Genomic DNA, 14331 nt, shown 5'->3' on the forward strand with positions numbered 1-14331 from the left:
AAATACCTATGGCTGACCTAAATGTGTTGACTTACAACTTTTATTCTTTACGACGTGTTAATTTATAGGAACCCAATGGTTTTTTCGCTCTCTTAGCAAAAGCCATAATCAATGAGTTAAAATCTAAATATTCTTTATTCAATTAGACTATAATACAATCACTTTTGAATCGTCAAGTTTCATAGAAATGTCAGTAGCGTCAGTCTTACAGAACCACCGGCTCGCAAGGCAGTTCTACATTATATGAATTTCCATATAATAAGTTTAAACGTACATTTCTTGAAAGAAATAAATAATAATATCGATTAATTACCATATCTCAAAAGAGAAAAGGTAAAACGAAAATTATACAAGAATTGACGTGAATTGTTTGTTTTTTTTAAGCGCCACGCTATACCTCGCACACAGCATGGTAGGCAGACGAAACCAAGTGTTAAGACACTCCGTTCCCATTTTCAACCGGATTCTGAAGGCATCGCGTGTTGAGTGGCGGAACTCAACGCCTCGCCACCAGAGCGAATAAAATGGAAATATTAAATATTTAATTTCCACGAATGGGAATCGAATCCACAACCTCGCATTTAGAGGCACACTTTGTACCCAGTATTGTGTTTCAGTTTTGTTAAATAACGGACTAAAATACTGCAAATTCATCATTGTTAATTACGATCGTGTACTATTAATTAGAATTAGAAAAACTTCAATAACTATTGCAGAATAAAAAAAAACTTTATCAATTTCAATTATTATAAGACATTAAAGAAAAAAAACGCTAAAATCAAATTTAATAAAAATATATAACCATAAGGAACTAAAACGAATAGTAAGTCCCAAATAGCAACTCGATAGTCTGAATTCTTAGACAAAAGCCAGACATACAAAAACTGAGGCGGTCAGTATTGATAGACAGACAGTATATATATATACATATATATCGAAGTAGATATCCGTCTGTGGTATTCTCCACTCGTCGTAGCGCGGATGTTGGAGTTTTAAATGCCATTTTATATCTATATAGATATCTATCTATATTTATCTATATCAACGTTGAGGCCAGTCGTAGCGCAAGTCACGGCGATGTTGTGAGTTCAATTCCCACTTGAGGAAATTAAACAATTGATTTTTTAATTTCCTCTCTCTGGTAAGGAGGCAAAACGCGGGGTCCAATTCTGCCACTCAACACATAATGCTTCCAGAAATCTGTGGAAAGAAGAGTGTCTGAACACTAGGTTCCCAAGTTCCCTCTGCCTACTCAAAAAAAAATCTACAATGATTTTTTTGGTTATACAAGATAAATCAAACCATTTATCATAGCGCAGTAATCCTTAAGTATTAAAGAAATGACTGCAAAAGCCGTGGATTCTAGAATTTGTAGTAATGTGTAGCAATTGAATTGATGGCATATTTAAAAAAACAAACCTTTATTTGGCACTTATATACAAATTAGTTAACCATCACTAAACAAATTACACTTTATTCTAAAATACCCTTATAAATATGTAATATAATATATCAATAAATCAGTATGAGTCATACCAAGATATATAAGAATACAAAAACAAGATATATAAACAACATAAAAACCTAAATACCTATTAGATTTATTACTGTTAATAACCGAATTAGGCCAAAAATACGTAGAGCCAAATAAACTTCGTCTAAGTCATCCACACGTCCAATTAACGAAAGTCACGCAACGCAGTAGTATGTGTTTGCTTTACGCTGTATACCGCAGCAGGGTAAACAAAGGAAACTTAGTGTTAAAACACTCCGCTCCCCAAATTCTGTATTTACGTGTTTAGTGGCAAAACTCAACGCCGCACTTTGCCTCGACACCAAAACAGAAATAAATAAAATATGTATGTAGAGACATATGGAAACATGTCAAAAAAAGTTTCACATTTATTATTTGCAAAAGGCTCAAGGTCCAATATAATGGAGCACTGATAACGCGGACCAAGGCCACGAGACCAGTCCACAAAATCTCCAAATCTACTTAGATATTTTAGCAATTTCTGTAATATTTATAATAAAAAATTAATACTTAAACAAAATATTATAATACAAAAATAAATTTTAATTTACTTCACAAGCAAAAGTAAACCTAAAAGCTCAAATCGCGAGACATCTTTCATAATCCATATAATTAAATACTAAACTCGAACCAGACTTTCTAATAAAGATAGATATATATGGATATAGGTAGGCTATAAGCATTTCCAAGGCTTTGTGAGTCCAAGGTGAAGTGGTGGGGACGCCTGGTAACGAGATGGTCCCTAGTTTTTCGGTGTTCCTGATCAATAGGAGTTTAAGAACCACTGATGTATACGTTGAGTTAGGGCAGGCACGCGGCGTCGGCGCGTCGCCCCGCCAGACGAGCTACGGCTTTTTTGGCTATAGGGCTGACTCTACTATGCGAAATATAATTAATTTGCATTTGTTTTTGGTAACCTTTATTAACGGTATCGGCAGCTAATTACAGTTAAGATAATTTAAGTAACATTATTGAAATTATGTAACATTTAAAAAATCCTATAGAAATATATAATATTTAATTTAAACTTATATTACCAATTTTTAAATAAATAATAATAGCGATGACGCCCGAACTAAACAAAAACATCAAACATTATAAATTCAACATTTAAACGATATATCCAAGCAATTAGACGTGAACAAAGACAAAAATTAAAAATAAACCCAACCAACCAACCCTACCAAAATAATTGTGTGGGAGAGGCAGTTCGTGGAATAGCTCTATCTAATATGTGTGCGTTGTATAATACACATAGTCTGTCTGTGTGCGCCGCCAGTTCATTGTCAAGGCCAAATGCCAAATCTCCCGCTCGCTCCCCTCTACGCCCCCCCCCCCCTCACGCTGCCCCCTCCCCCTACTCCCTCAATTATACGATTCTAACGAAGCCGGAGAGTTGCCTACTATATATTCGCTGAAGCCTAGCCTACCCCAATTTGAAGGACTGTCGGTGTCTGGCGCGCAATGGACTCTAACAAATTGTTTCTCATTTTTAGTTGCTTATAGGCTCTATAACTCCATAGTGTTTCTTATATTTTCTATTGTAATATTTTCATAGAGATTTTCTTATAGAGTTCTTAAAAAGTCTACAGAAAAATAACGCCTCGACCCCAGAGCGAAGAAAATGGAAATATAAACATTTCATTTCTTCGAGTGGTAATCGAACTCAGAACCTACACCACGATTAACCTCTTAACTCTGTATATAATAATTTTGTGATTTACAAAACAAACAAATATAAAAAGTATTTTTTGTATAATAAAACCAGTTGCTTATCAAAAATTCGGTACATGATAAAACATGATTTAAAATTAAAACGCTTGTAACACTAAGAACATAAAATGTATACTACGGTCAACAATTCGTGGCCGCCCTGAATTTAGCTGTAAATGGCTGCGCACGTGTGTTTTTAAATCTTTTTATAATTTTTTATCGTTTTCTTCCCGAATGAACAATACGCAAAAGTCTAAAACGTCAACTTCAGGGACCACAACTAGTCAACCGTATTGTAAATACATTGATAAAATTAAACGCCACAACAAAAACAACAATGTTAGATCGCGTACATTTCCACACAGATAAAAGGTCAAGTGCAACTAAAATTTAACTTTATTATTTATATATTAGACTAACCGACCTGGTCGGCTTCACCCGCTTGAATTATACAAATATTTATTAAATATGTTTATCAAATCATTTAGAGTGAATTCTAAAAAACCATTAAGTACATATTAAATTAAATATTTTTTATTATATAAAAATCGGTGCCGATTTAAAGGTTCTTCCATACACACTTTCAACCCCTATTTCGCCCCTATGTTAATTTTTTTTCAAAATCCCTTCTTAGTGGGTGTCCACATTATGAAAATAAATATCCACCCAAATTTCACGATTCCAACATCAGTGATTACGGCTGTGCGTGCGTCTTAATCAGTGGGAACATCTCCTTTTATATATATAGATGAGGAAGTACTATTTTGCATACATTTAAACTAATAACTAATTATTATTTACTGATATCGACATTGCCCATGGCCATAGTTTCCTGAACTTGTGACCCAGTTGATAGAAGTATCTCTTGGTTTGATTTCAAATCATGTTAGTGCCACGATATGACATTTATACTATGTATAGTGTATAATATAATACGTTAATTATAAGATGTTTGTTTGTACTTGAAATTCATATTATAGATAAAAAGGAAATGAGTCATACATAAGGATTTCTGCATAATATGTTTATAAATATAAATAATATAGAAAAGCGGAAACAGTACAAAAAATCATTAATTTTAATTATTTTTTTATGTTTAAATATGGAATAACTACCGAGTGAAAAATAATGGGAATAATGTGGGTACGTTAGACGGTGTGAAGAGACCCACTAAGATCAATATTTTCTATATTTGCTAAAGAAATCTTTTATCGCCAGTTATTTACGTTTATAATAATTTATATATTTGCATAAAAACATTAAAAGAATTCAATACAAGAATAGTAAATAAAATTAGAACAAACAAGGAACAGCTTTCATTGCGATTTCCAATAGGACGCCAATGAGTCACGTAAGACTAAAGATGGAGAAAGGAGAGTTTGAGCACATTTTTTCCAACCAATAAAAGATGTAGCTAGGTAGTTAAAAAATCAATAAACAAACAGAATGATTCACTTATTTAGATAGCGTTTTCCCCAAAAGTACCAGGGCTACGCCGTCACACATCCATTTATCTTCTTAATAATTTATTTAAAACAAAAATGGTTTCAATATAAATATTTTTTTATTTCAAAAAACACAATTTATAGAGCCTTAACATATTTATAGTATAGATTAATCAAAATGATTCCTTAATAATGACGACAAACTTAAAGTATTCAATTAAGATAAGAAGTGAAAGCCGAGCCGTAGACTCGTAGACACCTACGGTTTACGTTTATACAATAGTAACTGGTTTGTGCTACGACAATGTTAACTTAATGTGTGAACTATTTTAATAAAAAGAAATTGTACTACATTTATTATTATTTTAGCACAAATTCTTCTATTAATGAAATGTTTGAAAAAATTTATAGGTATATTTTTTTGGCTATAATAGGTAGGTAAATGCTTTCCTAGTCCACGTAGAAAGAGTGCTACGTGTTTCACCATCCAAGTACGTCACCAATAATCTCCAAATTGGAGGAAATCCAAGGTCAAAATTGATTATAACTTTCTTTTTTAATGCGTTACAAAATACGTAAAGATAAAAATAAGTAGAGTTCATGACACTTGACATTTTGTCGTATCGTTCATTTAATGACGTACCTACCTACCTGCATTTTTTGAAACATTGTAGGAGACGCAATCTTATTGCCTGAGTGACATATGTGATTTATTTTTCTAATTGATAAAAATAATTATACCGATTTTATTTTCTTTATTAGTTATACAAATTTAACAAGCAAACTTGCAATTTCAAAAAAAACCGCACACGAATTTGGCATAAATTAATCTACTCTACGTTATTGTAAACACTACCGAATGTTATCATAGTATGTAAAATCAGCTTCACGCTGTAACCCGCACACAGTAGGGTAGGCAGGAGAACATAGAGTTAACACACTCCGTTCCCCACTTCTAGCCGAATTCTGGAGGCGAAGAAATGGAAATATAAATTTAAGTAAATATTTCGTTTCCTCGAGTCGGGATTGAACCCACAAACATCGCGTTACAGTCACACCCTTGTGCCCCTGCGCTACGAAAGCCTCATAGTATATATATATGTGGGTTACTAATAATTTTATTTAAAATATACATCGTGACAAAGTAAACGCGTTGCGCAGTAATAAATAACGGCCTTAAACAATTTTATGTTTAACCATAAAAAGAAAATTAGAACGTTTAAACACCTGTGGGAAACGTGCCTTAAAGAAATAGTTTAAGCTATGAACCTTACAGTGCTACACCTTAAAAATATTATGATGCATTAGCAAAACAACAAAATATTTTTTATAAATAAAAACTCTACATTTATTTTTTTTCCCAAATTAGACAAGGAGAAATGTACAAAAATCTCTCCATTTCCTGGAAAAATATTAAATATTCTCATGAATAGGATTCGAACTCACAATCATTGTGCATTATCTACTACCCAGTCCCAGTTACGTCACTGTGCCTATACATGAGACATTAATATGCTTAGCACATACATCACGATATTTCCGAACACAAGATAAAATGGTAGTCAAGGCCGAGTCATTATCAAATTTTCTGTTTCACAGATTACCAAGATAAAAAAAAAACTTGTAATATATTAACGCAGGTCATGTACGCGAAATTATTTAAATTAGAATACTTTTAATAATTAAAATAATCTTTAAATAGTTGCATATTATATGAAGAACTAAAAGAAAGCACACAATTATTTATCTATTATATAGATCTTATCACAATCGAAAACCAAACATCCTCCTCATAATATAATAAACTCCCATACAATCCTCATATATTCGTCAAAAAAAAAGCCGAAATAGACTTTCAACGTGCGACCTTGAGTACATGCATATTCACCATCGTAACGCCTAAACAGGTTGGCCGTCTGGAGGCACAGAGAATAAATCAAAAACGTGAAAAAAAAAAGGTAAGTAATAAGAAACGAGGACGTGAAATCCTTGGGAAGTCTAAACATTAGGTATTGGATCGCGTGAAATAGGAGCGGCAAAAAAAAAAGCCGTTACAGGCTGAACGATAGACGCAAGACGGCGGTCGATCGAACAACGCGTTGGGGCAGGTCGGGTCTTACGTTTCGCACGTGCAGCACCGGCACTTGGAAAATTTGCGGTAGAGACTGGACTCTAAACTCTCCCTTACCTAAAACTCTATTAAAATTTAAAATATTTTAACAAAGTTAAGGTAACGTGTGCATTTTAAAAGAATACCCACTGAATAGATGACTTCAAAGCACTTCCGCGCCGCGGTTGCCGGCCAGAATGGCGATCAGGATCTAAGTGTAATTTTTGGACAAATGAATCGGGCGATTGTTAACCACTTGTTAAGCTCATTCAGTGGACTACGCAACTTTAGATAAGGGGAACATGCAATATGTTATGACACATTTTATTTATTTATGCCACACATATTAATTTTATGGCCAATTTAATTAAATAATATAGTATGTAGGATTATTATTATTTTCATGATGGACAGCGGTTAGTTTAATAATATTTTTGATAAATATAACAAGCGTTCAATGCGAGTTGATAAAATGTTAGGATAGGTCATGGTGAATTATGTATTAAATAAAAAAGCGACAAAACGTCGTAGAGCACAGCGCAGATAGAACTGTAGTGTAGACATGTAAATATGTTAGATTAGAAAGTACGCACCACATCGTCCATCTCCATCCAGTCCATGGCGGTAGGGGTTTAAGTTGCCGGTGCCGGTGGCGGTCAGCTCGTTAGGATATTCGGGTGTACTGTCACGTCAGACTACTGCGCGTCGCGACGTTCGACACACGAGTGCAGCGTCGTGTCGTGTGTTGCACCGAAAATTCGTTCCCGCGCCCCCCGTCCCGCCCCCGACCCCCGCGCCTTCCCCGGGTGCCCCCCCCGGCCCGGACACCTCTCGCAAATTTTTTTGAATCGCACAACGCCATCTAGGGAACGATAGGGGGGCCTCGAGCGTGGCCTTGAACTTGACAACACATCGCCGCCGACCCAGTTTCGCGGCCCCGCCCCCCTCGCGCCGCCCGCCCCCGCCCCTCCGCCCCGCACACCCGCACGCCGTCACGTCAACCGCGTCACCGTCAACTGAATGGGATTGGGTGCAAACATAAAGAATATTTTCGCGCCGCGCGAGTGCAACTCTCGTTTTCATTGTATAATGTTACATCACGCACTTGCTCGCGTATTTACTTCGGCCGATTAACATTCCGAGCGCCGGCGCTACCTTAAAACGGTTTAGGCTCGTGCCCGATATCAACGACATGGGTCTCGATCGAGTCCAATGCCAAATTCTCTTCGAAATACACAAAATAACCGACATAAGAGTCACACACACACGAAAAATTTGAAAAATCTTAAATAAAAAAACCCATATCTTTCTAGCTCATTAGAATAAGCTGTTATCTATAAATTAATAAATATTTAGTATATTATATAATAAAGTAATCGATTAGATATGCACGTCGTAAGGTTTGCGACTCTACATTTCCGCATAAACTACATTATTCCACATATACCTACTTTTTACTTCTATAGGCATTTATAATTCACAACATTTCAATTGAAAATATACGTTTTTTTGTTATTTCGTATATACACAAAATCATAAGAACAATTCACAAATCTTTAAAAAACAAATTAAAGAAAAAAATATTGTTTGTTGTTTCTTTATTCATATTATCGTATTTAAGAGGTTAACCTCTCGAGGTAATTCTTATTATATAAACTAAATATTTTATAAACAATAATAATATTATCTATTGTTTGGAACTAGCATTTAAAATTTTATAAATAAAATCAGCTTCACGCTGTATCCCGCACACAGCAGGGTATGCAGAGAGAACCTCGTGTTAAACTCTCGGGAAACTCTCCGTTCCCCACTTTCCGCCGAATTCTGAAGGCATTGCGAGATGAGTGGCCGAACTCAACGCCGCACTTTGCGTGGACACCAGAGAGAAGAAACGAAAATATACATTTAAATAAATATTTCCTTTCCTCGAGTGGAAATCTAACCCACAACCAGATTTATCATTACGATCAAAAGAACACTGATCACTAAAACTGATCTATCACGAAATTAACCAATTTCTAAAAAGGGAAGTACGAAAATCATCAACTATTTTAATCTCTAATCAACCAACTTGCAATAGCCAGTTCAAACAATACTAAAACATTGCCATAAATTGGTTACACTCCACAAATGAGTTCATACTTCATATATAAAATAGGCAACCTAACAACTGTCCACGACAACAAGACGGAAACCTTAAAAGGTGATATGCCAAAAAGGGGACAGGGGTCAAGGAGAAAATTTAATTGCTTTTACTATCTTAAAGAAGAAAACCCTATACATTTACCAAATAATAATATAAATATGAAACTAATAAGTCGCACAAATGTCTCAAAATATAATAAACTAGAGTTCTACCTGAAGCTTCACATGGTCAAATTGAAAAACAAGGAAGAGTTGTGTACCTACTTATATATCTTATATGACATATCCTATGTACGGGAGGTGTCTACGAAAAATACAGGTTAGATTAATAACAGCTACATCGAACGCGATGCAATACAGCCTATAGCCTATAGCCTTCCTTGATTAATGGACTATCCAACAGTAAAAGAGGTCAGTCATTGCGCAGGAGCACAAGCGTGGGACTATAAGCGCAACAGATTGTGACTAGGAAGTATTTAATTGTTTTTCTTTCTTTTCTTTTCCTCACTCCAGTAACGAGGCAAAACGCGGTGTTGAGCTCCGCCACTCAACACGCAAAATCTCCAGAATTCAGCAGAAAATTGGGAACGGACGTGTCTTAACCCTAGGTCACCAGGTTCCCTCTACCTACCCTACTATGTGCGGGATACAGCGTGAAAATAAAAAAAAAAAGAAGGATTAAGTACACATATAAAATGCAGGTAAAAAAACGTGATAATGACGGTAACCCCATTTATCGTATCGCCAGTCTTTCAGAACACTCCCCTTTCAGCCGCGCCGAGTATCAGCATATTGGGCCTTAATGTTTCGAGTGACTGCCAGTATCGCGATCATCTGGAAAGCAAGGCCAAGTTGGCCTCGAAGAAACTGGGGGTCATCAATAGAGCGAGACGGTACTTCACGCCAAAACACCGATTGGCTCTATATAGGGCCCAGGTTCGGCCACACATGGAGTACTGTTCTCATCTCTGGGCTGGTGCACCCCAGTATCAGCTTGACCCATTTGATCGCATACAACGTAGAGCTGTCCGAATCATTAAGGACCCAGTAAGCTGTGAAAGGCTTGACACTTTGGCTCTGCGTAGAGACGTCTCCTCGCTGTGCGTTCTCTATCGCATTTATCATGGTGAGTGTTCTGAAGAACTGTTTGACCTGTTACCTGCCGCCGAATTTTCTAACCGCACAGCACGTCACAAACTCAAATATCATCCACACCATCTGGATGCGTGGCACTCCACTACTGTGCGGTTTCGTAGGAATTTCCTTCCACGCGCCACCGAACTGTGGAACGGCCTACCCGCGGCAGTGTTTCCAGGTCGGTACGATATGGGTACCTTCAAAAAGCGCGTCTATCTCCACCTCAAAGGCCGGCAACGCACCTGTAGCTCCTCTGGTGCTGCACGGGGTCGTGGGCGGCGGTGATCATCATCAGGTGACCCGAACGCTCGTTTGCCTTGTCCTTTTTCCATAAAAAAAAAAAAAAAAAAAAAAAAACCGAGTTAACGGTGTTCTGCGTTAGTGGGCCGGCGGCGGCACGTGAGCATAGCTGCACGTATGGTTTACGCTGTTATACTGTAACAAACGTATATACATACATACATATTAGTTCGAAAGAAATGAAGGGAAGGTAAATACTGTAATATATAGAGTTGATTTTGTTGAACGGATTCGAAATCGAATAATAAAATAAATTCGATATTTGGGATAATATGTAACATTTTTTTATCTCTACAATTATAATATAACTAGTGGACTCGAACGCGGCTACGCCCGCTTGAACTATACGAATATTTATTAAATATATTTATGAAATTATTTTCAGTTTCCAATAGAGAGATGCGTTAAGCAAGCTCATTTTGGGTGACGTTTTCTAACAACAAACTTTGCAAATCGTTGCTTAGCAACGGCCGTATAGCGACGGTTGTAATTAATGTGGCGGAATAAATTGCATGTCAAATTAATAAATATTATAATATATTGGTATATATCGAAAATATTACGAATATGAGAAAAAAAATATCCTATGTTCATCCCGAGACCCTCAAGTATCTCTGTACGAGTATTTTATCACAATTAAATTAGCGGTTTGGCCCTGATTGCGTAAAAGACAGACAGACAGACAGACAGTTACTTTCGAATTTATAATATAGGTATGGATGGATTGGAACTGATCGATTATTAAACTGATTATTTAAAGCATTTGACAATGTAATAGAACCCAAAAGTATGATTTGTAGAATATTTGTCTGTTTGTCGGTTTGTCTTTTCGATTAGGTTCATAAATATAAAAGTTACATTAATTTAAACTATTTTCTTCAACAATGAAGCTATAAAAATAATTGTATCTATTATTGAATTGGCTGAAATTTTAGTTTTCAATGTAGTCTTTAAGAGCATAATTCAAATTACTAATTATATGTCCATTTATCAACCAACGTAAAAAATCTTGCAACTGTTTTTGACGTTTTTCCCGATGACATATTTTTTTTAACTTCACAATGTATTAGGCACTTAGAGATATAGCCATAAGCACAAGAAACGTACTGTTAAGACGCACTATCCCTCCCTTCCCCCCATTTCCAGGAGGAAACAGTGCAGGTTTCGAGACTCTTGTGTGTAGAGTGGAGAAACTCAATGCCGCGCTTTGTCTTGTTACCAAAACAAACAAAAAAAATCATTATAATATCCCTTTAGTAGAAATCGAACCCATAGTCGTCGTTAGCCAATAAAAAATAAAATCTGTTAAAAAATTAACATTATTATTTATTCCTCTATCATTTCAACGAGCTATTGTTGGAAGTTAAAAACACTGTACCTACCGTACAAATACCTACGTATTTTCAGACACTGTTATCAGTTGATGATAAATTTAATACGGCAGGAAGTAATACGAGTTAAATTTAAAGACAGTGTACGATGTAACTACGACTCACATAAAACCAAGTTAACTCTATATCTTCTAATAAAATACAAAACTAAATACTAAAAACATGTAAATATCTTATATTGTTTCCCACATAGCAGGGTAGGTAGGTTAATTTTAATACGGAACTTAACGCCGCTCTATGTCTTGTCTTGCCAGGTCGAAGACATAAAAATAATTAATATTATCCTTATAACATAAGCATATTCCGGCCTCTATCGAGTTTAATTACCCTATTAACGTTATGAGACCTGTCGTGAAGCTGGGATACAAGTTTGCGATTGTAACGCGACAGTTGTGGGTTCGATTCCCACTCATGGATATGAAATATTTATTATTTTCATTTTCCTCCCATGGTAACGAGGTAAAGCTCGGAGTTGAGTTCCGCTACTCATTATGCAATGACTCTAGAATTTAGTGCCGCACTTTAACGCCGCGTTTTGCCTCTACACCAGAGCAAAGAAATAAAATATAAATTTAAATAAATGTTTCATTTCTTTGAGTGGAGATCAAACCTAGTTCTAGTCGCGTTTACTGTCATACACTTGTGGCACTGCACTACAAGTGACCTAGTATTGAATAAGAAAAATTCTTGATTTTTTTAAAGCAGTGGTATATGTTTAGTAGAGAAGGAAGATACGAAATGATGACGGATGGCATATTGCTGTCGGTAACAAATTTAATGGTGCCTTAGCTGCATTGATAAGACGGTGAAACATCAGCACATCTGCAAGCTTGCTTTGCTATGTTAACAGTGAGGGCCTAAAAACTATTCATTTTCATCAGACATCCTGTCACATCACCACAATGACTTGACATGACCTGACAGCCTATAGTATAACTATTTCTCATAAAACATCTCTAATAGGAACTTATAGATATGCCATCTAGTGAGCAATGGGGTAAATAGCAAAGCAAGTAAAACTTTAAAATTTAATAAATAAATTAAGATTAACAGGATGAATTCGGATTAACAACATTAATAGGATTTCATAATGTTGTGTTGGTAATTTAAGTAAAAATGTCCAAACTAAAAATAAAAGTCAAAATTTATAACAAAGACAAAATTATATATTGTAAAAAATGTAAATTTTTCAATTTTCAGTTTTAAATGCAATACTTAAATATACTAACCTTTTTTGGGCTTAGCACTAGTCTTGTATATTAAGTGGCCTATTTGCTATACATTCTATTTTTCTCACAATATCCAAGACATTGAGACAGGATATTGGTGTAGGTCAACAAAGTTTACCAGAGGCAGCAACTTTTTAAACTTCAATGATACCAAAGGAAGGCTACGTTAAAACCATAAGGAGCTCACAGAATTGTATGAAGAAATTGATGAGAATGGTGAAAGAGGTATACAGAGACCATAGTATTTGATATTCCATTCCCTCTGGCTACAAATAAAATGTGAAGTTCATGACATTTAAAAATGATCAAAAAAAATAAAGAGAATATAAATACATATAATAAAAATGTATACCTTTACTTTAAATATAACTTAAATACTTATTTTAATGTTTTTAGTTGTTATTTCTAGTCTTACCTTATTTCAGAGCTACACAAATGACTATGACAATTTGATTTATACATTTTCTCATGTTTTTCTTCTATGGAATCCTCTTATTCATTGTATTATATAATTTTACTGTGGAGTAGTGTGGTATTTTTCTAGTATAAAATTATATCTGAAATATAACAGAAATTATTATTAAAACTACAATTAAAAATAAATCTATGACAACGTCATGTTTTATTGTATTGACTATGACAAAATATCTAAAATAAAAAAATAATAATATTATAAGCACTACTAGCATTGTTATTATGTGAAAACTTTCATAATATTATTTATAAAGATTTTTTATACTCTTAAAAAATTTGTCCTAATCTAAGTAATACCAATATTAAAACATCCTCAATACAATTCTTTCTAACCATACATTAATTGAATATTAGTGACAACAATATTACACAAATATTATGTAAACTCTAGTATCTATTGATAGATAATATTAATACTCACTTATAGAAAAAACTAAGAACGTATTCAATTATAAATAAAATAACTCTTCTAAAATAAAATTTCTCTTCTATGTCTTTACTTATTCACGAAATAGGAATATCGAATAATATGTCAAATTCACTTGTAAAAACATTCCAGAACTCAATTATGTCATTAAAATATGTATCCTACTATACACTATAAGAATATTCTATTATTTAAAATATACAGAAAAGTATTGGTAATATAAGTATTATCTTAGTATATTATATTTTGGAGATTAAAAACAAATTTTCTAAATTTACCAAACAAGGTTAGAAAATTGACGTTTCATAATATTGCAAATGCAACACCAAGGCCATTCCAATGCAACCAGATTTTGCATCCTGAAATGACATAAATTTAAAATAAAAAAGGATTCCGACGGAATAATTTAGTAATGATTTTAAAAAA

The 14331-nt window shown here is 34.5% G+C and overlaps 1 protein-coding gene across 2 annotated transcripts in view; it reads right to left on the reverse strand.

The window, feature by feature from the left end:
* ERR (estrogen-related receptor) overlaps positions 1–13945 on the reverse strand; it is a 39060-nt gene extending 25115 nt beyond the window's left edge. Inside the window, exons 1-2 of one of the 2 annotated variants that reach the window (XM_085189085.1) lie at positions 13900–13945; positions 13420–13561 (exon numbers count right to left, since the gene is read on the reverse strand). Coding sequence is in view for 1 of the 2 variants with exons in the window: in XM_085189083.1 (XP_085045209.1) it covers positions 7396–7422 (27 nt within the window). In the remaining variant the exon portion in view is untranslated. Of the gene's footprint in view, positions 1–7395; positions 7544–13419; positions 13562–13899 lie in introns of those variants that run through there. The other variant, XM_085189083.1, reaches the window with a different exon arrangement.
* Between the last annotated feature and the right edge of the window lie 386 nt (positions 13946–14331).

Source organism: Heliconius melpomene, chromosome 8 (assembly GCF_056956725.1).
Source record: "Heliconius melpomene rosina isolate 202511_hmr_F chromosome 8, ASM5695672v1, whole genome shotgun sequence".
NCBI classification, from domain to species: Eukaryota; Metazoa; Arthropoda; class Insecta; order Lepidoptera; family Nymphalidae; genus Heliconius; species Heliconius melpomene.